Genomic DNA, 25,232 nt, shown 5'->3' with positions numbered 1-25,232 from the left:
AAACAAAATAGAAAATATCCCTGCAGCAAGTTGTGACAGGTTGAATTCTCTTCTTTCCAATTCAGTTTTATAGCCAGAGAGTAATAAACAATCTCAGAGCCCAATATCTCCATGTACCCTTTTCAATTTGACAGTACCAGACTGGTTATGCCTACTGCAAAAATTCTCAGCTGTTCTTGGAAATCATCCAGTAAATATTACTTTTAAAGTCTCTGTGCTAAACAGGTATTGAAATAGCTGCTGGTGACCTGGAACATCAGCATTAACTTCATTATGTTCTACAACTGCATCTCATAGGGGTGGCCAGGAGAGCAAGCTGACCGAGGGTACTCAAACCCACAGACTCAAGGGTCTTGTATTTGCTAATCACGTGCTACCTGCCTTGGTTCAGCACAGGCTGTTCACTGCTGCCTTCTGTATAAAATTCCTCAGGTACATAACAGGCTCGTATTAAAATCTGAATGTCAAGAGTGAAAGCATTGAGACTGCAAGCATCCTTTTTTTTTTTTTCAAGCACTATATGTACACACCAAAATAAAATGTAAAATTATTTATGCTGCTTAAAAGGCATTTTAGTTTTCTGTGCTACAGGTACAGAGTCAGAATTATTAGTAACACTAACAGGGTACAGTTCCAAAGAACACTGGAATGGAAAAGTATGATACAGGGGAAGTGCAATGACTGCTTTAATTACCAGAAAATATATTTCTCAAATTTTATCTGAGGTAAGTGCTTTACAAACTACCTTTTAAGCCAGTGACAGAATATAAAAGTGAAGTACTTCCTATCAAAATCACTATTTCTTAACCACTAGATGAAAAATGCTATTAAAGGCATCAGTATTCTAACTACATTGCTTAGCAGCAAATCTTCTGATCATCCATTATGTATGCAAACTGTACCTCTATTTTTAGAGCACAAATCCCCTGGAGCATGAACTTTTTCTGGGTTTCTTTTGACTGCTGTAGGTACTGACCACACCATCACCATGCCACAACATAAAGTTCTCTGCTTCAGATTTCTACAGTTTACAGTATAGGTACCACTGAAGGTCAATAATTTAATCAATAAAAAGATAACTGTTGAAACCTTAAGGGACTCCAGAACTCAGCTAAGACTTCCTAAGAATTGCCTGTACATACTTGTGATTAACAGCACAATTGAGGATTTCTTGCAGACACTTGAAATCATTACAATCTTTAGCTCTAGTCATTCTTCATTTCTTCATATGTGGCAAAGCAGGGTCTTCCAACAGCAAAATACTCTCAGAGGGCAACGTATGCGAATACTCAATCTGTATTTCTTTCATTGTGGAAGTAAACCAAAACACTCAGGGGACCCAAAGAGAATTTTCTGACAAGTGAAGAAAATTCTACTTCAGCAGTCAGCCTCAAGGCTATGAACTAAGCCACCTACACAAAGAGCAGCACACATGCCTCCAGGATTTAGATAGCCAGCTTCTCCTCGTGGCTGTTTCTTTCCAACATTTATTTGAAAAACAAATAAATGCTGCTTCTTTACTAACTGTGTCCATAGAACAACAGCTAGTCTGCTCTACAGCACACACTCTCCCCTCCTGGCAAGAACCACCTGCATTTCCAGTTAGCCCATGAAGCTCAGCTCACCTTTCAATCACCCCAAAGTAGTTCTACTTCTTACCTTATATAAAGCACAACCCCTCAACTTTATTTTAACATCACCTGTGGTATCATATATATTGAAAATACCTGAATAAATGAGCATGCCAAGGCTAGGCTTATAAAATATTCCCATCCAGAAACATCACTCTTCACAACCAGACTCAGCTGGTGCCAAGTGTCTTTAGTGCACAACAGAACAAGGCCTTGCAGAGCTGAGCTATAACCAAGTGCAGCTCCCAGAGCCACACACAAGTGGGAAACTCCTCACCACTCAGAGCATTCCACAGTAGTTATTGTGCGACAGTGGGATTTATTAAAAATAATTTTTAGCAAAGAGAGTGTGAAAGTAGAAACGAGTTTTAGCCTTACCATGCAAGACTGCCTGGTCTGAACTTAAAATTTCGTTTTGCTGCCAGGAATTTTTAGCTTCAACCACAAACAGTGCAGCAGCACTTGAGTAAATTACATCAATGAAATGTGTCTGCTTATGTCATCATTGTCTCATCATCTAATCGTTACCATTTCATTGAGAATTTCTATTACATATTTCATGCTTTAGAACTCGGGCTTAAGTCTGGAACAGAAAGACCGTGTTCTTTAGTCATGTTGTGGTTTTAAGACCAGCTGGAAATTAACTACTCAGCTGCTTGCTCAACCCCACCCCTTCCCTGTCTTCCCCCCCAAACCTGGTGGAATGGGGAGTAGAATCAAAGTAAAACTTGTATGTTGAGATAAGAACAGTTTAATAATTGAAAATAAAATAAAATACAATAATAATGGTAAATAACAGTAACAATAATTATAATGAAAAGGAAAAACTCAAACAAGTGATGCACAATACATTTGCTCACCACCCACTGACCAATGCCAGACCCTGCTTCCCAAACCCAGATCAGCTCCCCTTCTGGGGAACTCTCCCAGTTTATATAACAATTCTATGGTGTGAAATATCCCTGTGGTCAGTTTGGGTCACCTGTCCCAGTTATGCTCCCTCCCAGTCTTTTTGGTTTTGTAGTTTATTTTTTATTGCATACCTCCTCCCTGACAGAGCATGAGACATGCAAAAAAAGAAAAGTCCTTGACTTGGGATAAACACCAATCACCAAATAACCAAAGCATCACTGTGTTATCAACACCATATTAATTCCAAATCCAAAACACAGCACTGCAACAGTTACTGAGAAGAAATTAGCTTTACCCTCACTGAAATCAGGACAGGTCAACATTAGTGACTCGCTCTGCAGTAGAAGTCTGCCTGCTTTTGCTGAGGAAATGAGAACTTCCCAGTCAGCTCTGCAGACACATTGCCACCAATAAAGCCTTTAAAAGCTAAATTCTACAAAAAGTCTTGGGAAATATGGATGCTCTGCTCCTCCAAAGCACTAATACACCAAGAATCAATGATATCAAAGATATAGTTTTTCAGACTTCTGAGTCCTATTTGGAAATTATGTTAGAAGAGTATGTCCGAGAAAAATTAACTTCTCAAAATTTATTTTAAAATGCTTCACCAAAAGCCATCTCTGATTTGAACCCAAACTCTTTCTGGAAGCACTCTATGGAAATGCAATATAAAATCTTCCTCACTGGACCCTGTTGTGCTTACTCTGAATAAATCAGGCTCTGAAACAAAGAATATGATTTTGCATGAAGTATCCTTATCCATTAAAGATATCACGGAGAATACAAGTAATACTATACAGAATTACAGTAAAATACTAGCACTGAAAACAGAATGGTCTTGACAATAAAATGGCCTTCTACAAACCCCATCTTTGATGAACAATTCAAATATCAGATTTGCACGGACTGCCAGGCACCTTCTGTTCATGACCACTGCAAACTTAAAACCACATTAAGAAAAGGAAAAAAATGAGTGAAATACCTTTTCCAATACCCCTCTGGAAGCTACTACTGAAGCTGACTGATGCCACTGCTCATTCACCATGTCTTGCCCAAATGCACGTGTGAGGAAAAATAAACGGATTGTGTCATCTCTTAAAAATTAAATGTAAGCCAATACTTCTTCTTGTGACACTCTCCATGGTTTCAGTTACTTTGACCAACTGCTTACAGACTCCCAATATGGGTAAGTCACTTGTCACAGGCATCCAGGCCATGACTGGGAATCACACCTCCAAGGCCTAAAGTACATTATGGGTTAACTGCTCTTGTTACAATCAAAGCCCACTTTATGCTGGATTGCATGAAATTGCTTCAGTCATGAGGCTTCCCCTGCACCCAGCAGAACTCAGCAACTCAGGCTCTTCAGTTCTCACCCACCACCTGGGGAGTCAGGACATGCACTGCTCAGAAACACAGAGCTATGATGTTTTTAAAAAGCAGGAGGGAACTACTATGTCCTGTCTTCCCTGCAAAGGTATATTAGATCTTTTACAGCAAACAGCATGGAATGAGGGCCAGCATCCTCTCTAACCAGACAACAGCTAGCATTTTCCTAGATTTTTGGTGTCCCTCCCAACCCATCTCGAAGGCCAAGTTTGAAATTCTATTGTCAAACACTTGAGTTTATGTGAAATGTAAATTACACAAGAGTTTTTCCATCGTGTTGAGGGTAAAATAATCTTTCTTTATTCTCCTTTGAAAGGATCTAGTAACTTTTATTCCCATAAGCACCCCCAAGCATTAAGGCTTACTCTCTTATTGTAGCTCTCAAGTACAGGCCCTAAGCAAACAGACTTCTGAAGCAGCAGGTTTACACCCAAAATCACCTCAAAAACAATAAAACAAAATTTAAATTCTAATATGACTTATTACAAGCGTAATACAGCCACACAGTATCTGAGCATACTTTATCTTTGTATGGATGTTTGACAGTATGTACAAAAGAATGCCCATTTACAGGGGATGAACCTCCAAGAACAGAACTTGGTGAGCTTATCTTGGAAAGGTAGAATTTTTCCTGTTAATACATTGCAACCTGGGCAAGAAGTTTCTGAACTAAGAAACTTACCTTCTAGAGAAGTGTAGAAACTTAAGGCAGGTTTGCTTTGGGTTTTGGTTGGTTGAGAGATTTTTGAGACAGCAAAGAAAATAAAAGGCAATGTAAATTTCAACTGGAAATGAAGCTACAGTTCCAGACACCTACACCAACTAGACTGACAAACTTAAAACATTAAAAATGCTGTGATAGTCAGGAATATGTGTAGAATTAAATCTGTAGTTCCCAAACATCCACACAATTGGGCAAGCAAGGCAGTAAATCCTAATATTAAAACCCCTTACTCTCTAAAACTATCTTAATTATCCAGGACTTCAGTAAATTAAATACTGTACTTTTCATTTAAGTAGCCATGATTCCTCCTAGCCTCCTTTTACAAGCACGTATAGGAAAAGCCAGGAAATTGGATACTAAATCAATGCTACCTAACATCATGTCTCTGACAGTATCTCATGAGCCAGAAGAATGTGCAAGAACATGTCAAGTTTCCTTCTGGTTGCTAATCAGACATAAGCTTTGGATTTTGGGGCTAATCCTAACAATCAATTTTTAAAGCGGTATTAATTTATACAGATATTTTTAAAAATCTGTACTTGCTATCATCTGTCCAATTCCTTTTTTAATCTTGTTTAATTCTCAGTCTCAACCACTTCCTGTAGCAGATGAGCTTCCCAGCCTAATTGCATGAAAAGGATATCCTTTTAATTGCTACAGATTTTTTAAGTTTTGGTCTCATTTTTCAATGCTCATGGCTTCCTTTTCTGTCCAGTTCTTCCATCACAAGGACAGGCAGGACTGAAGCACTCCAGCTCTGTTGTTTCCAATCCATTCACACTTTACTGTTATGCCTGCTCATTCATTTCAAAGGTAAAACAGCTCAGCTTTTCAGAGTTCAAGCAAACTCTTCCACACCTTTCTGCATTTGGGTCGCCTCTTCCTAAAGAGTTCAAATAGCCTGAGACAGTATCTCAATGGAAAAAAAAATCATAGAAGTAACTGATGAGTTTGCATCTCCAGCCTTACGTATATTTTTTTTAAAAATCAACTAACCCAAACAGTCTAAAAAGTAGCTCATGGATAACACATGCTTGCCAGAAGCCTTGAGAAGCCTGTAAGCATCCCAGATAATTCAGAATTTTTTAAAGTGAGCATGCACATAAAAGTGGCAGTCTCTTATTACACATGGTGCATGCAAAGCAATATAGTTTTAACCATGTTGCCCATTCACTCACAGAACAAAATAAAGCACTTTCAAACTGCAAAAGGAGTCCATTTGCTGCCAAGAGTCTAGTCTTACAGGCTGCTTCTCAGGATCAAGACCTACGATTTATGTGGCAGTTAAATGCCACTAAAAAGAGTTTCATGTACCCAAGTAATGAATGCAGACCATTTACTTTTGGAAGATAAGCTGCATTTCACGTGAGAATACAGCTGTCACAATCAGCAATGAGGGATTAAAAATTACTCCTGCTGTGAGATTCAAAACCTTATTTGCAAAGAGAAGTAAAATATTACCATATTATATGGAAAGGGTTTAAAAAAAAGCACAACGCTAACTTAACTTCTTTGCACTTTCAAGGAGGAGACAGGATTGAAAAAAGATATACATAAATTTGAGTGTCATAAAGATCTCTTAGGCTCTTTTGTGACCCCACAAGCATAAGGGAAAAGACATGGTCAGTCATACAGGCCACTCCAGCTAATGCATTTTCCCTGCAAAAATTATTCCCACTACTCTGCCATCATTTTCTGCCTCAGCTTTCATGGAGACAGGAAACTGCCAAGTACAGGCTTCATGCTGAGCCAGACATCCAAATGTCTCCTACCCTGCTGCTCCCACACAGCCTACTGCAGAAGGCTGTGAGTCCCTCCTGTCTACGTTTAAATCCACTGAGGGGCAACACCACAAATGGTATGTGGCCAACATCATCATAAAAGTCTCCAAACCAGCTATGACTTTGAATTACTGGTGTGCCTCTAACTTCAACACAGTTTATTTATTCACAGTAAATGCTAAAGATTGGATAACAGAATTTTGAAGTCACCATTTCAGTAGTTTGTGATAGACTGTAATCCAGAAGGTGAGCAGTGAGACACAGCCCTGCTTTTGACATTACCTACAGAAGCACCACGGTCTGAAGAAGCATCATTACAGGCTTCCCTTGTTCTCACCTTCTCCAAGGAGCAGACTGGAGTAAATTGAAACCAGGTCCAACCCACTAATATCAATCAATCAACCCCTTCTGGATTGATACAGGCTCTGGAAATGGGCTTTGACATTTGCACTGTAACACAACACCTCTTGGCCTGGCAGTAACACCAGAGACCTCGCTCCATTGAGGCCATTCCCAAACCCACTGGGATTCTAAAGCACCTGGAAGGCAATTCAAGCAGTCCTCAGATGCAGCCACTGATCACTTTTTACAGGCAACCTCAGAGGATACCAGCATATTTAGATAAGTTCTGAACTGGACATATACTCACTACTTGCTTATTGGAGCACCAAACCCAAGCTTTTGTTTGGAGAGAACCCAGGTACTCAGGTTGGGCTGGTGATGGTAGAGGAAGGGGAAGAAAGCATATATACTCACATGCAATTTATTTGAAAAACCAAGGTTTACTGGCATGAAAAAAAAATTTAATGTATGAAGACCATGAACAAAAATATTTCCAAACAACTATTTATAGCTTTGACCTTCTAGATTTTCTGCATCACTAACTCAAGAAACAGCCTGCTGCTTGGCAAGCAGAGGTGAATGAAAGGAGAGCAATGCCAACTTGTTACAGAGAGGCCTTGCTAAAGAGATGCTGTCAGCCTGAAAATTTAAATTTCTATCTAATAGATATTAGATGTGTAGTGGGGTCCCTTCTCAGTATTTGCTTTGCTCCCCTGTCACCACTTGATGCATAAATAATCAATTTCAATGCTCTGCTGACAAAAGCATTTCGTATACTACACTTTCCAGCATATGCTTTTCAAGGGGTTGGAGGGAGCGGAACAAAAGCAAAACAAACAATAGCCAAAAGTCTTATGTTCAGTACTCTGTCACCTTCCGTTCCACTCCCTTAGCAGGAGAACTTAATTCATTTCAGGGATCTTCTAAATATGGCACTCAAGACACTCCTTCCAAAGAGGATATGTTCTAAAGTTTGGGATTTCTTTCCTTTATTTTTTCCCGTCTTCTTTTCCCCCCAGGAGGAGAATCTTAAGTCAAATATGACAAAGAGATTCCAGTATTACTAGAAGTATTACACTATTAAATAGACTTCTAAAATTTCAAGTGTATATTCCAGATTTTGTTCTTCAAAGTTTCATATTTCAAGCACTAAAGGAATCAAGATTTTGCCTCAGAACTGGTAAAAGGCAGCAAAGATGATCTCAAAAGGAGGAACTGAAAACACTGCTAGTTTTTTTTCCTAGAGGTTATGTAAAGAGAAAACTTGTATGCTACATAGCTGGACCACATCTTCATAATTATTGTTTTAATGTATATGTGCACATAGAGAAAAAATGGAGCAAACTCAAGGCTGTAATAGGGCAATCCCTGTGATGAAGAGATACAAGAATAAAACTGGATGGCTGGGCAGAAAGAAGGGACTGGTAAGGGACTAGCACCAACATGTATCTGAAACAGCAACAAGCCTGGCAATATATGTGCTTCAGCTCCCATTTGCACAGCTTGACTGGTAACAAAGCTACTGCCTAGGCACACATGAGCAACACTTACAAGACCTCAGTAGCCACAAGCTGCTTTAAGATTTAAATCCTTACAGACCCATAATCCTCATAACAACATCTCAAAGGCAAAAAGCTTAGCGAGTTTTCCTTAACCTTCTTGGTGGCTGCAAATAAAACACTATGTAGCTAGCTAGTTCTAGCCAATTTTTTTTTTTACTTTTTTGCATTTTCTTTTAGAATTGAGTTTTCTTGAATTGACTTGCAATAAGAATTAAGCTTCCAAAGAAATGACACATCCTGTATCATTTACCTTGCTCTTACCACACCAAAACCACCTAGTTAGCAGCATGTAGAAAAGAAGCACAAAGCATATTTGCTGAATAGTTTAAGCTATATGAGCACAATCTACATATTTCACACAACCTTGCACAGCAGTAACCACCCAGGTAAAAAGCTGCTGCTATAGTAAATAACTTTAAATTCTCTAGAAATAAAGTGGGGTTTGTCAGTCTTTTTTTAGCAGTCATACTAAAATTCTGAAGGACTCATTCAGAGGCAATGTGATAACAAGTAAGGGGAATTAGCTACAAGAAATATTTCTCAAATTTGTAGTTGGCATCTGACTTCAGCCCTTAAGAAAGCAAGCATAAAATCTTGAGAAGGCAGCCAACAAATCTTCCACTAAGAGGGGCTATCAATGGAATGGTTGACAGGATGGCTTTGGGCACTGGATTGTGCATAAATATCAATTTATTAAATAGGTCAGTACAGGTCCAGTGACAGCGGCAGTAAGCCTTGGGGTTCTAACAAGTGGAGATGGCAGAGTACACAAAAAAGCTACATTGACAGTAAAAAGCCAAGAGTAACAAAGTAGCAAACACTGCATATACGTATCCTACCCACTTAAGTGTCCCACTGTTTCATTCTGAAGCAGAAAGACAGTATCCTTCCCAAACACATACGTATGAGTCACTTTTCTACTCCTAAGACCATACCAGCTTTCCCCAATTTCAAAATGATATAAAATTCAGGGAAAGAACAAACTACATGTTACCATCTGCAAATGCCATAAGTCATTTGGGTTCATCAAACACAGAGTTCCTATAATACACAGTGAGGAAAATGAGGGTTCACAGAGAATTTGACAGGTGACAAAAGGACTCACCAGCACTAGATCCATAGCTCACTTCTTCAAGGCTTAGAAACATGAAAACTACCAGTGACTAACCCAGTTCTTACCTCAGCAGGCTTCTTTTGTTCATTTGCTGGTGTTTTTGACTTGCTCCTGTATTTTGAACAAGAAGAAAAGGAAGTGGAAGGACCTGGTAAAAAAAAGAAGAAATAAAAAAGGATCATTATAGCTCGGTTCAATTAATTTAATTTTTCCAGTGAAACACAAGGCACTCCAATCTCTTGAATTATAATTTTTGACAAGATGTGGGCAAAAAAAACCTGTTAGGCAGTCTGTAGGCTTAATTTCAGCTCTTCCTGTTCCACTCATTCTTTATAAAACCACAGCACACCAAGTTTATGGGTACACTCTGCTCTGCCCAACACAAGCATGAGTAAACAGAAACAGGCAGACAGACTGCTTTCTTTCATTTCGTTCCCTTCAAACAAAGTGGAAGGAAGAGTAAAACAGAGCTTGAAAATGCTCAAAAAAAAAAACCCTAAAGAAAAAAGCAATGATACTAAAATGTGCTAACAAGAGATGCAAAAAACCCATAGTGTGATATCTGAGATGTTTCTGGCAAAATGTTATTTTAGCAGAGGATACATCAATGACTTGCAGTGAATATGACAATGAATCATTATTTCTTTACAGAGCTACTAGATAAACACAGGTTTATAAGAAACAAACAAGACCCTGTCACACACAGTTGTTCTGTTTCAGGCTTCTTGCAGATAAAATGGGAAGATATTCAGGTAGATGTCTGCTAAAGAACACCTAAAGTGTAACTTTATTAAATTGTTGAACAGACAGAAGTGGAATAGATCAAGAACCAGTATGAGATAACATAACAATCAATATACTGATTATAATTCTAACACTTTAATGCTCAAGTAGCTTGCCACCCCCAACTATTTTAAGGTTGAAGCTCTGCATACCATGAGACAATAGGATTATTTTTAAAATATAATCACAGAATAGAACCCTGGGCAGTAAATTTTCTCTTGATTTACAGATTTCTTCTTATCAACTATGAATGAGAAAGATATACAGGTTTCTCTTGAAATTCTAAGTATACTCAAAACTCCCCTTATAAGAACCTTTGCCTTAATTTCCTCCTATAATATAATTCAGAACACCAAAGACCACAAATGCAAAAAGAAACCAATCACGAAACATTTTTTTTTAAATTTTAAGAGGTTAAACAGTTTGCCCTCAAACCACAGAGGGAAACCACAAGGGGGTGATAGACCAAAGAAAAACTAGCAGGTATTACTTACTCTCATTGTCTGAACTGTCACTGGTGCTTAGATGCCTGTGGCGTTTCATCCTGACGCATCCTAAAGAGAAAAAGAAAAACAAGTTGATGGCAGCCGTTCTACCAGAAAATCAATGGCTGCTGGCTGATGCCAAGTTCTTCTAACTAAAGGCAAAGCTCCTCTGAAGAGGTCTCAGGCATAGAAACAATCCCAGTCCAGTCACTATGTTTTATTTCTGCAAGCAACCAATAGATCACAGTGCCATTTGTGAAACTGAGCACCCTCAAAACCAGCATGCCTCTGCTGGGCAGAGCCTGCTTTTAATTTTGCAGAAAGAAGTGCAACCCGCCAGCTGATTCCCGGCAGGGCATGAGCGTGCACTGCTCCACTCAATGTCCCATCTGTTCAGCTGGAGCAAGAGTTGCCATGGCGGCAGTAGCTAGCTGAGAGACGGGTGGAGGCCAGGAAATAAGGTGGATGCACAGCAAGGCAAGGATTTAGAAATATAACACACCTTAAAAAACCCTAAACAAACAAACAAAACACAAAGAAACCTTAAGGTATCAATGCAAAGCAAAAGGCAGATTTTAAATAGTGACCATCATAGAAAGCAGTGACTGATGCCATTTAAGTCACCTGATCACCATTTACTTCACAAGCAACGTGGTTTTCAGAAGTTTGAGAAGTGATCAAGCATATCACTGAGAAATACTTTGGTATTGCACTGCACCAGTTGCATTAAAAAAAGGTTTTGAACTTTTTGAAATTCATTTTTGCGCATGTAATGCTACAGAGAGGGGAAATAGAACTTTCTACACTTCCACTTAAAAGAAAAATCAAAACAGCTACCAGCTCTATACTCTAAACAAGTGCCAAGAAAAATCCATAGATATTCTTATTAGTCCTGCCACTCTATAACATTTAATGTTACACTTGTTAACTAAGGTTCAATAACAGTTTACAATTAATAGCAGTAAATAAAAATCACCCCTATGTTTGTAATGTATTGAATGAGAAAATCAATAAAGAAAAGAAGTTAAAGGTAATTCTGCAGGAATATACAAGAACTCTTTTTTTTTTGCTTCTTTTTAAGCAGAAGATATGCGCAAGTAGGTTACAGATAGCTGAACCTGAAATGTCTGCAGTACTCTAAGTGCAAGCTTGGCTACACCTGCAGTGTAAACAGCTTCATTGCTTAAACATAACCACATGCCATTAAAAAAAGCAACACAGCTGAATATCCCATTTGATAAGCACTCCACATTAGTTACTGTACAATGGGTCTTGAGATTATCCAAATACCATGGGATAAACAAGATCTCCAGATAAGAGAAGCCTGCCCAAAGGTTTTGAAGAGATTGAAATTGAATTGTTTGCAGCACAAGTGTTTAATTTAGTGGAAAATTTCAGCAGTCTTTGTATTTAAGAGAGTGAGTTTATTGAATCTAAATGCAGTGATCACTTGAAGTTTAAATCAATCCTTTCAACCCCTTATAAAAAAAAGACATTGTCCACACTCCTGAAAGCTCACAAAGGAAGTGATGCTTCTAGTTATCAAGAAAGCAGATACAGATTTTCTGAGTCGCGTATTTAACCTGGGGGGAAGACAGAAAGACACAGGACAAAGGTCATTTGCATAATCACTTAAGCAAGGTATAAAATTCCATTACATAACAAATAATTTCACATGAATTCACCTTCTCACATCTCAAGCAACATAGGGGAGACAAGACAGCCATGCTACATGTGCAGACCAGAGCAACATCAAATATTAAATAGTCAAAACACCACAGGGCTTTGCTTCCAGCAAGCAATGTAAAGTAGCTTGTACAGATGAAGAAACTTCCATGAAGCTCTTGGACAAAAGCTGTTCAACATGTAGAAGGCACTTGGGTCAGAAGGACTTGTCTTTGGACATTTTTTGGGGACACCAGACTTGAAGTTTGCTGCAGGGTACTGAAGGCAGGTCTACAAGACTACTTTCATATTCCAGCTTGTGAAATTTAAAGACATGGATTTTAATCACGAACATATAAAATTTACTCCACATCTGAGAGCTTGCACTCCAGGCCAAACCCAGCCCATTGGAGCATGCAAGCCTCCCTAAAAAATGCAGCTTCTGCCCATGACACCCTATCTGCTGGCAGGTTTCATCTCCTGGCTTAAAGACCATCAGGTACATTAGAAGACCTTGGGAAACAACAAAAAGAAGCGTCTAAGTGAGCTGAGCAATATTCCCCACTTCCACTTCTTAGCAAAGAGCAAGCACTTCCATTTCTTAGCAAGGTGTTGAAGGCCTATGGCAGGTGATTCCCATCTCTTAGAGCCTATATAAACATGCAGCAATAAAACCTTTTCAGTCTGTACTAAGGACAGCTATCTGCAAAGTGTAACATGAGCATTCAACTAAAGTAAGGTCAACCATGAGGTTGAGAGAGACAGCTACGGGACAGAACACCAAGAAGCCTGGACTTCTGCCTGGGCAGCTAGGAAAGAAGAGCAGAGATGCCTATGCTTCAAAGACACCTTACACAGAAATGGCAAGTGTAACAAAACCTTTAGAACAGAAAGCTCACCTCTGCCAAAAACTCCATGAGAGTAGAAAACCAAACAAACACACACTAAACAAAAGTAACAAGAGGTTATTTGAGAACTGGGTTTGTAGCAGCTCAAGGAAGAGATTTACTCCTCCATGATAGCAGACAGAAACAGAAAATGTAGTCACTGAGGGCAAAAAGCCCAGAATAGTAATAGTACTGGATTCCTGATTTTTTCAGCAATATTAACCACATCAACAGTGTACAAAAATCCACACTTACAACAAATTACAGGTGTGGTGTGTTTGGTAAGTCAGGTCATTTAAGTGCCTAACAGGCTACAAGTTCACCCTATGTCCCTACACAAAATGCAGGATGACCCAGAGCCTGAGCACCATTCAGCAGAGACCACCTCTACAGGGGATTTCACTTTTCTGTCTAACAGAGAACCGTTTTGCTGTCCCCTTGTGTACACTGGGACTGCCACACAACTTCCACCCCAAGGCACGAGGGGCCATCAGAAGGGCTCCCTGATAATGATACTTCCATTCCCTACACATTAGAGAAGGATCCCAAAATATCCATTCAGTAGGAAAGCTCCTGCCACACTTCACCTGCCTTTGAAAAATGGAGATGAATCAGAAGGCGCTCAATTCAGAAAAACAGGGGACAACCTCTCCTCCGCACCATGAAAATTGATGCCAACCTTTCCCAGCTTCAGTCCAAAAGCCCCAAAGCAGACTGGCATCCTTCAGTTTGTCCAGGCATTTTGCAAATGGACATTATGACCTTCTTGATTGAACAGACTTAAGTTTTAACATTGACACTTTCTAGCAGTTTCAATGTACAACCTAAGGGAGTGTAAAGCAACTCAAGACTGAAACATTGTTGCAGAGCAGAAGAGACGAGGCTCTACCCCCCATCCCCCCAAAATGCCCAGAGAAAACCCTTGTTTCTCAGTCACTAGATCACGATTCTCACTACCTTAGAAAGTAAGTAGGGTGCTTCGGCTATGGACTTCAAGAGGGCACAGGCATTATAGGCAAGCACAGATTACCTCAAAAATGATCATTAAAAATACAAACACAATATATTAAGTGCTTTTGCCCCCCTTTTTTCTTTTTTAATCCGCAGAGGGACTAACATCTTATTAATCACTTGTATGACAACATACACAAATTCTAAAGATGCCCACCTTCAAGGATCTTCTAAATGAAAACTGAAAAACAGAAGCAGCAGTAAGAAATCATCATGTCAAAAGGAAAAAGATGTTCAACTCTCCAGGCAATTACTGCAACGAAACATTTGCTGGCATCATTTTTAATATGAATTAGTAGAGCTATTCCTAAACTTGAACCATATTCTACACCTGTTGCACTTCTAACTTGCCAAGCCATGGCTGCAAATTTATGCCCAATCTGTTTGAAACAGCTTAAGACATGAACTGCAACTTTAAAAAAGAGAAATCAGCATCACTGCCTGCTGTCACCTTAACAACTGAACACAGGTCAAGATGCCCTGAACCTTTCTGTGTGTTTAAGCAGAAAACAACCCCAGGAAAACCTCAGCCACAGACAGCAACACTACACTGCCAGCTTTTCCTGGCTTCCACAAGGCTGCTGTACATATTGGGAATTTTGCCCTGGAGACAGAATCGATGCTTGTATCCAACACATCACTGCACTTTCAAGGAAAGCCAGGAAAAAGCCACCCTGCACACGCCTGGTTGAAATTAAAACATGAATCCCAAGCTAAGAGGAATCAACACCTCAGCCAGCATGTGCAAGAATCTTAAGATAGTAACACTGATATTTCCAAAAATCTAAGGGATATGTTTGGTAATTAATGATTTCTAGGTTATATTTGCTCCTTTTTGCTTATTCACAAGTACTTGCACTGCTAAAGTGAACAAGAAGTAGCCACTTGCCTCTACCGCCATTCTCTTCTGCCCCTGAGGAAAATCAATGTAGCACTGACTTAAAGCACTTCCCACTTTTCAAAAGCTAGTTACCATGGATTACTCAAAAAAAAAAAATCACTCAAGTAGCACATGTAAGTAGCAGACAGGTAACAAAATTTCAGAGCCTTATCCAAAACAAAAACCCATCTCAAATACCTGCAGAAACAAGACAAACAAATAGTTTTTCATTTTCAATTTGCATCAGAGTAAACAACTAAATTTACCAAATAAACTATTACATTTAGCTACTTTTTCTAATGCATTCCTCTGCATAGTTCATCAGTAACAGCAGACACAAGGATGAGATATCACAGTCTGAATTTGTACAGCATATTAGGCAAGACATCAGTGACAAGCACACAAAATGAATCCTTACAGCCAGCCAAGATTTCTGAACAAAACAGTATCTCCAAGGAATAGCCGTGCTTCCTGGCTTCAGTTTGTTGCAGACAAAGGTTAAACATATCCATACACTACTCAGTACCTGTTAGGACCTATAAAGATGGAAAAGACAGAACCAGAAAATTCAAGAAACTGTTAAGCAAACATATCCTAGACCTGTGAGATTTTACTTCTTCACATTTTAAAATAGCCTGACAAAAATAGAATTGGCCACAACACTATGGAAATTTTCAAGTGGGACAAAAAGTAACCTACTTTATTTTATTAAAAAGAAAAACAGCATCTATGTATGAAAACCAAATGACAGGCTACAATGCAAATTTCAGATTAAAATTCTGTACTTACATTTTTACAATATGGCTTGTCTACAAAAAAAAAAAAAAAAAAAGGCAGAGGCAGAAGGTAACAATTTCCAAGTCTCCAAAATGTGGTTTATGTAACTGTTAAATTTAGATTAGGAAGCAAATTATCTTGAAAGGTCTCCAGGAAATGTAGTACAGTAAAACCTTTTAAATAGGTCAGATTTCATAGTCAACTGCCAGGGAAATTACAAAATATGAATAGAGTTAATACAACCTTTCAAATAACTAAAGGAAGAGAGATCACTCATGTTTGCATTTTTTATTATTATTTTTTAATATCCTATCCAATCTCACAAAAAAGCTATATAAACTGGAAAAAATACTCACTTAGAACGTGGTGTAGTGATATTTGCTACACTGAAAAGGTTTGAAAGGTTAAACAATTCACAGAAGAGGATGATCAGCAAACAAAGTAACAACTTTAACAATTCTGTGATTGCTTTTTTATTTCACGCTAACCAGAAAATTCTTAAAAAATTGTAGTATATCCCTACTGTATTCAAGAAGTCCATAATAGAGTGACCACATCTATCCTAGTCTCCCCTAACTCCCAAAATAAAATAATGAATTATTTTGTGAAGATTGTTGTGGGCCTACCACAAAATAAAATTTTTCTTGCTACTATTCCATACTAAGTCTCAATTAATATAATAACATGTAATTCAACAAAGGAGGAATGCACCAGCTTTTAGAAGCAGCAGTACCAGCAACAGCCAATTCCTTTGTCATTAGGCAGTAAGTAATTGTAGCAAGCAAGGAAGTGCACATCACAGGAATCTGGCTAATAACATGGATCTATATGAAATCCAGTACCAACAAGACATAGTCTCAAACTCTGTCTTCCTTGGATGTTGCATCTTTATATAAAGCAATTCAGCAGCTGCCTCAAAGGTACTGAAGGTTTAAAAGTGAGAAGAAAAAAAGAAGTCCAAAATATCATATTCCAACATGACTTATCCCCTGAAATTGTTCAATTCTGAACTGGAGTAACCTGATAGATCATAAAACTAGGATGAGGAAACCCCAAATATAACCCCACACACACACTTTCATTGTGGATTATGGGCCAAAAGGGAACCCTGACATCATTTCATGCGCCCTTCTAACACGATGAGCCATCATTTAGCCTAGTGCAAAGGCCATCACTTTGCCTTCCAAGTATAAAAAGAGGGTAAGTGATGCTGCTTCACATTAATAATGTGCTTTGATGACATGATAAAATACAGCATGTCCCAAGTACCTTTCCTACCTTGAAAACAGAAGTCCAGTTTTTAATTTCTGGTACCACATCCATGCATTGACCCACTGCAAGGGCAGGGGAGCAGATTTACACCAGAGGCCTTCAAAATTGCCTCACACCAAGCAGCTTGTTAAAAACCAAAAATCCTCAAAAGAACAAATCACCAGCAACATGTGTAGTGGCACCATTACCTCAGCAGAAACTCTCCAAGAGGCTACGAAGAAATTATACTGCACTGTCTTCCCAGTGCTTTCCTGACACCCAGCACTGACTGAGTAGCCTTATTTTCATCTTTGAGACAAGCTACATGTGTTGGCCTGTACACAGAACAGCCAGGTGGGCCAGGCTGGCATGGAAATATTTCTGTCAATTAAACATGCAGTTCTAGCATTAGCATCCTGAAGACAATACTGATCTGGGCAGTCCATTAAAACAAAAATAAGTAACATCAGACTGTCACTAGTTCAATCAAATACACCACTGTGTATGTGGTTCTGAGCTACTCTCTGCTTTAGACCTCATTATCAGTTTTCTACTCCTGTACACAACACTGGTTTTATACCAGCTGTTTATTAACAGGACTATCATTTTCCTAAAACAGCATCAGAGATTTGGACGCACAAAATTATTTCCTTCAAAACACCATATTGCGTTTGAATGCAAGTCTGCTTTTAATATAAAAGAAAAAAAAAACCAAATCCCTTCCTTCCCTAGAAGCACAACCAGTCTGGTGCTGCCTGGCATTCACCACGCTTACACGCCTGAAGTGTGTCTGTGTGGCTGCAGCCCCATGAACACTCCTCACACTCACCTCCCAGCTCCTCTCACCCACCTCCTGGCGTCACTCCCAGGCAGAGAAAAGGCTAAGAGGGTCCATCCCTCAGAAAAGGGAGTCACAGCCCTCAGCAGGGTACTGTGCCTGCCCACCCCAGCCAGGTCCATCTCGTTGCTGTAGGTTCCTCCCTGGGGGAGCAAGGAAGTCTCCAGAATGATGAAATGAGGAACAAGTTCCCAACGGGAAAGTCACAATGGGAAGTGGTGGTGCTTGTTTGATACTGAATAAACAAGCACCACCACCTGCTGAGGTGCCCAGCAGGACACTGCCAACAGAGGGATGCCACTACAGCTCTCACTTCCTCTGCTCAGCATCACATAAACTGTCTCTTGTCAGGCTGTTGGAAACAACACAGCAGCTAACTGATCCCTGAAGGAAACACCCAGTAGGCAGGGCCAGCTCACATACAGCCCTCTAACTGCACCTGCACCAAGTGCCATGGAATAGCACTTACCCCAGTTCCTCGTGCTCTGGAGGCTCATCCGCTCAGAAGAGCCCTCAGCTGGGAGACACAGTTATTGAACATGTTTTATCTGTTTTACAGGGCTTCCTCAGAAGAAAACTCATACCTGGCTTAACACTAAGACATTCAAGAACCAAGGGACAAAAGAAGAAAAGAAAAGCCCACTTACTAAACAAAGCTAAGGACAACACTGGCTTTGAAGAAGCCTGATGTGGGTGCATTGCTACTAAAAATGGACCAGGAGAGGTCATCACACCCTATGATAAGCCAGGCAAACAAGGGGCTGGCTGCCCAGGGGGTTCAACACCCAAAGGCAGCCACATGCCCTGTATCTGCAAGGAGACTACAGCCAAGGGCATGCCAAGCACTGGTGACAACAGGAGCAGCACACACTTCGCCAATATGACTGAGCAGAAAAACCTCTGAGCACTTAGCTGGGCTTTCTATTTTAAGAACTGGTATGATTCACGTTACCTTGGCTCTAAGTGTTTTTCAGTCTTCACCATATCTATCCTCATGATAAGCTCATATTAAGCAAGCACTAAAAGCCCTGACATTTCAGAGCTGCAGCGCAGAGCAGCCATACATCACGCTGGAGCCTCCAGCATCAGCAAGCAGCTGCATCCAGGTCTCCCAAGTGCATATTCTGTGACCTTGCCACTCACTGCCCTTCCTGTGCTGATACACATGTGGAAAAAAAACAGAAGAAAAATCCCTGTGATGCACTGAGTATTGTTCTGCAGTTGCACAATGATGAAACTGCAGGGACAGGGGAGATGGGGACAAAAGAAAGCCCACAGAAGTATCCCTACTTTATTGAAAATTAAGCAATAACCAGTATTAGACTAGTTCAAGTGAAGCTCCACTTTGCCCCATCTGCCTGATGCTGCCAGCAGTTGCCCACTTCCATCTTTTTCTTTTATTCAGCTGTACTAACGCATGCTTTCATGACAAAATACAGCACTAGTACTGCAGCTAGGATCACAAGCAGGAAATACTATCAAAGAAGGAAGGATCTAGAAATGTATGTGCTATATGGAATTATGGAAAACAACTTTTCTATTAATAGCATAGGAAACAGTTCTTATATCCTACAAAACACTTGCTTAAAATAATAATTTAATTTTTTTGTACTTGCTAATAAATATATTAAAGTAGGTTTCATTGTTCTTGCTTTGCTCTTTTCAAATATCAAATAAAAGAATCAACAACAGCAGCCTACATCAAATATTTTATCTGTTTTGACTCATTTTTTTCTTATTTATAATGCTTTCAAGAGGCTAACCACTTCACTGCAAAATTTTGCATCACCAACAAAACCTGAAGGATTGTAAAAGGCAGAAAACATCAATATGCATCTCTATACCCTACACAGAGAAAAAGTAAGAACACAAATATTTTCCTGCAGGAAACATTAGGTTGATAATTTCTTTCCTTATCTGACAAGAAATAGCTGTCATTTACAAGTTGAAATAAATCTAGATGCTAAAGTTCTCTTCAAGTAAAAAGAGTGCACTGAGGGGATCATTGGATAGGAACAATTAAAGGGAATGTACTGTCACAGCCAGAAGTCTAAATAGTATTTGGAGTATTTCAAATCTCTGGTTGAATACTTACATTCTTCTACATTTTCATTTCACACAACATGTATATATGCAACTGCATTATTATTTTGGTTCTCCATGTCAAAACATCACAGCATGAGAAAACATTTACTATAAGGTTTTTTAAAATACTTTTGTTTAGGTTAGTTTTTTAAAAAACCTTTTGAAGAGATAAAAAACCTGTCTTAATAACTAAAGATCTAAAAATAACTTTAATGTCTGGTTAATTAAATTCATGTTATGTACTACAATCTGTAATATACAACACATCAAAGGACACAGAGGGTCTTTTAGTCAAAGATTTAAAATAGATTTATAAAATAAATACCATTCCAGGTTTCTCTATATCACCAAACTGAGGTGGGGAAAAACATTATGAAAGATGTACTGTGGCCAACTGATGTTTGTCCATTTTTAGGTACAAAGTAGAGGCAGAAACAAGTATTTTTCTCTGTCATAACACGAGCTGCAGCAATGACTAAATAAGTAACAGACTTGTTCACTGGGGCTGATGCTACCCTGAAAAGAGGAAAGGATGATTCTATTTGCCCAAGGTTTCAAAAATGCCACGTCTTGTTTGGGAAAACAGTCAAGAGATACATCCTGAAAACCACATAAGGTTCAATTTCTCATCAAATGGCCAAACTGAAGCCAAAGTACTTTCACATTTTTAATGAGGGGACACACTGATCAGGACTGACCATTAACAGCCCTCTAAATTCCTCCTTCCTCTTCTGTTCTGTGGAAATAAACAAGATTCAAACAACTAAGACTAGATCATCACTATTCTACTGCTCCTGGTAGAAAACATGTCCTTCTCAGGCTGCGCTGAAGCTGAGCTGATGCAGGTGGCTTTTCTGGCACAGGAGAAAAGGTGGATCACAAAGGACCACAAGGTGGACCACAAAGGACATGGGGACTTGAACAGGTAGACTCAAAGTAGAGGAGAAGACTCTCCATATCCCCTGAGGATAAGGAACTATCCACAGCTGACCTTCCAAAGCTGCCAAGGTGTGAGGAAATGAGTCTGCCTCCAAAGCAGGTGTCTTGTCTGCACTCCTGTACTGGCAAGAATGGAAATGCCTACAAGCCATGGAAGTAGGAAGGTGTTTCACTAAATGTTTACTCTTATGGTAAGAGCTACAAGATGCTGCAGCTGCTGCAATTGAATCCCATGCTGTGAAGAACAGTACTAAAATCTCTGCTGAGAAACAGGAAGAGAAAAGAGGTTCCAACTGAAAGTACAAATAAGAAACTGAACAAAACAAACAAAACCACCCTCACAGCAGCATCACTTTAAAGACTCCATGATGCAATGCAAAACCTGCAGCTGATATGTTTTGTACATGCAACTCCACCTGGTCAGGGAGGTTTTCACAGACCTGTAAAGAAGCTGCCTTCTCTGCAGGCTCTTACCTCGCCCAGCTGCAGGACATGGGGCACACTGCAGCTGTACCAGTTACCAGGGGCTTTGCAAAGGAGAGAAGGCACAATCACGCCTGCACTTGACTGGGGCAGAATAAAACCACCCCAGACTCTGGCCATCCACCTTCCCAGCTCTGCAACACCAAAAGTGACTGGTTCACAGAGAAGCTGTGATACGGCAGCAGATCACAGATCAGACACATGCAGCTGCTCCCTCAGTCATCCTGCCAGTGAGGCAGAGTGCTGTTGGCCCATCCCAACATTGACTATGGTTTCTAGTTAATACATACACAGCCACACCACAGTACCTGTGAGACACTTCTAGGTCTGAAGAAGATGAAAACACACACATTAATTGAATGTCTTTAAAAATACAGTATTTAGACATTCCCAAATCACCTGTAGCAAACTACTGTAGGAGGAGAACAGCACATTGATGCAAGGGAGGCATCCTTCTGGGAAGGCCCAAGAGCAGCAGCAACAAGCACCAACACAAGCCTGTCTGGTTTCATTTGCTACACCCACTCAGTGACACAGAGAAAGCTTTATGGATGAGCAACATTAGTGGATCTCTCATTCAGGCTAAGTGCAAGGCAGTATCTTCTAGCTCCCTCAACACCATTGGAGTAGTATTTGCAAAATATGAGACCCCCACCTACAGCTCTAAGGGAAGTTTGCCATGGCTTTAGGGTAAGAGATGAAACAGACTATCTATGAAAGGAGGATGCAGAAGAGGGGAGATCTATTTTAAGGGGCAAAGAGAAGCAACAGAATGAAGAGACTACTCACATGAGTAGTCTCATGAGCCAGGAGACAAGGACAACAAAGTTACAGAAGAAACTTCAAGGGAAAATAATTAAATGAAGGGAAAAAAAAAAAGTCATTATGTACAAAATGGCTTTGAGAAACTCCATACTATGGCATATTGCAGAGGTTGAAAAGCAAACAAATTGAAGAAAATTAGGTATAACAGAGAGCAAGGGCTATTAAGCACAATGTCATGTCAATCTGCTGGAAATCCCAAAATCAAAATTTTACAAGAAACAGTCTTTAGAACTTTATAATGCTTTTTCCCCCCAAGGTGTCCACTGCTGACCATTATCAGAGACAACAACTGGCCTAATTGAGTAAGGTAAATAATCTGAAACTACACTTACTCATGATCCATTAAATCCTCTTGTGCTATGGATTTCATTGGTTTTTAATTCATCACTTCCTAAACTGACCTCTGTGGACTACAGATCAGAGGGGTGTCTATATGGCTGTGATAAATATTGAAATGAGTCTGTTTATCAGATAAGATTTTGATTATGATGAGCACAATCAGCAGAGATTCTGATACCTGACATACTGTTGCCCTTAAAATTTGTTGATTGCTGTTCACAGAACTATTCTGGTCAAAATTATTAAGTAAAAGATTAGATCATTCCCAGTTTGCTTGATTTTTTGTTTTTCTTTTTTAAGGTGAAATCAAATAAACAGTTGTACAAATACAGCCTACATCCACCTTAGGGCCCTACCCACTTGGGATTTTCTTTTGGGTTCTCTTCTGTTCTGCAGAGATTCAATCCACTTGATAACTAGACTTCCAATTCCATGTCTCAAGTTTAAGAATCCACTATGCTTTCATTTTCCCAAATCTGGATAACTAACAGCGTTCTCATGTGATTCTTACAGGTTTATTATCTCAAACCTTTCCAAGATACACATCTGAAGTTATTCTGCCTCTCTCCTCCCTCATAAGGAAATAACCCAAAACCTCCAGCCAGCACTGTATTGTTGCACACTTGAATTTTGCAAGCTAAACACTTAAAAACCCACCTAAACTACTTAGAAAAATGTAACCATGCTTAAACTTTTGCCTGTAAAGCCCAAACATGATAGTGATCCATCTCATCTGAGCCATCAATTTCATTGGTGAAATCTATCTGAGGTCATCTTTTCCAACTGCAATGGCAAAGCACAATGCATCACAGCCCTGCTAACAGTACAGAATCAGGTGGGAGGAGAGGCTGATGCTGGTTTTGTGTAGAAAAGAATTGCTAAGCCCTGACCCCTCGAAGACAAAGCGATGGTGCAAGAGTAGTCAAGGCCAAAGCTCTATTTGCAGAAAATCAATGGGTTATGCACAATAGCAGCTGCACTCAGATGTTCACAGCTCAGCTGGAGTCTGTAGAACTGGTCTCTAAATTCAGAGTATTTGACATTGAAAACTAGGAAAAAAAAAACCCAAAAAACAGTCCTGCCCTCCCCCCATTAAAAAAAATTAAATGTTCATAACAGAGGCAATCTTTGATCTAAAATTCTTGAAATTGAGATGAGTGAATCCCTTCTCTTTGCCACTCCTTATGATCTTTGGTAGCCAGCCAAATGGCTCAGCTTAGCTTTACTTTCCACATCATTCCAAAAGTTGAATAAGTAATAAAACTTGCATGAGGAGAGGGCTTTACAATCACATTAGAGACATGTAAGGGAGGCCGGTTACCTCGGTTCACCAGACAGCTTGAACAAGGCTTCATAATGAGGGACAGGTGTTGGCACCAATTAGGAACACTCAGCTCACTGCTGACATTGGCCCCTGAAAGCACTGACTGCACTTTAATCCTCTAAGCCACATAAAAGAAAAGCAGAGTGGGCAGACAAAAAAAAATCTAAAAATGCCTCTGCAGAGGATTGGAATATTTTTGCTTACTTAAGGGAATAAAATAGAAGAGTCACAAAGCCGCAGAAAGTTCACTCTGAAGTATCTTGAGTATATCAAGAATCTAGATCTTCTGCACAAGCCGGGTATTTAATTTTAGGAAGGGTATCACCATGCATTCATCACAATGATCAGAATTTATATCCAGAAAAGAATCACAGAATAAAAAGGAGTAGAAGCAGCACATGTAAAAACTGAGGTAAGATAAAATTATTCCATCTATGCCTACCAGCATTTCAAACATTATGGGATACATAAGACAGATTTTAACTGAGATTATTAAGGAGTCCTGCAGGCTGAAATGTTACTGTTAACAGCTTCTTTTATTACTTCCTCCCCTTTAAAAGACTTTATATTCCTTTAAAATTCAGAAAGCTTTCATTCAAAAGGTGATATCTGAAAGCTGAAGGTATATAGATTCAATTTACACATCGTAAACACCAACACACACAAACACACATTTATTTACTTATTTTTAAGTATCAGTTCCTCCTTCACTTACATGCCAGGTCATGAGGTAGATGTTTTCGCTTCAGCTGATGACATCACAAGCTCCTAAAAAATGAAAGCAGTGCTTTTAGGTAGTAGGAATGACATCAGGCATTTCATGTTTGAGCTACAATTGAATTTTTGGCAAGTAAGTGAAGGTTGTATTAAATTTTTATTGCAGCTTTCCCAAGCAAATTATATGCCCAGAATATAAAGCCTTAAATTCCACAATTCTGTTTTGATATGAGGAAAACTGAAATATATCAGCTATATGCGCACATACTATGATAGAAATGCAGTAAGTACTACAGCTAAAAACAAATTTATAAGAATATTCTCAAAGTTGATTTTGTCATCCTCTTAACATGAATGAACTTTACTAATACCAACAAAATGAAATTTTTATTAGTATTTTCTCTATCCCATTTTGGCAATAAAACCACTTCAACAAACATTCAGATAGATGCACACTTATTCAGCTGGCTCAAGGTGTTGATTTCTCC

The 25,232-nt window shown here is 39.3% G+C and overlaps 1 protein-coding gene across 1 annotated transcript in view; it reads right to left on the bottom strand.

The window, feature by feature from the left end:
* The window catches only part of JADE3 (jade family PHD finger 3), a 64,303-nt gene that overhangs the window by 21,809 nt on the left and 17,262 nt on the right, over positions 1 to 25,232 (bottom strand). The window contains exons 2-4 of the mRNA XM_030963219.1: positions 24,743 to 24,795; positions 10,733 to 10,792; positions 9,521 to 9,603 (exon numbers count right to left, since the gene is read on the bottom strand). Of these exons, the coding sequence (XP_030819079.1) occupies positions 9,521 to 9,603; positions 10,733 to 10,781 (132 nt within the window). The 5' untranslated portion in view covers positions 10,782 to 10,792; positions 24,743 to 24,795. The remainder of the gene's footprint in view (positions 1 to 9,520; positions 9,604 to 10,732; positions 10,793 to 24,742; positions 24,796 to 25,232) is intronic.

This window comes from Camarhynchus parvulus, chromosome 1 (genome assembly GCF_901933205.1).
Source record: "Camarhynchus parvulus chromosome 1, STF_HiC, whole genome shotgun sequence".
NCBI lineage: Eukaryota > Metazoa > Chordata > Aves > Passeriformes > Thraupidae > Camarhynchus > Camarhynchus parvulus.
The sequence above is the reverse complement of the archived record's forward strand: the minus strand, read 5'-3'. Positions and strand labels throughout refer to the sequence as shown.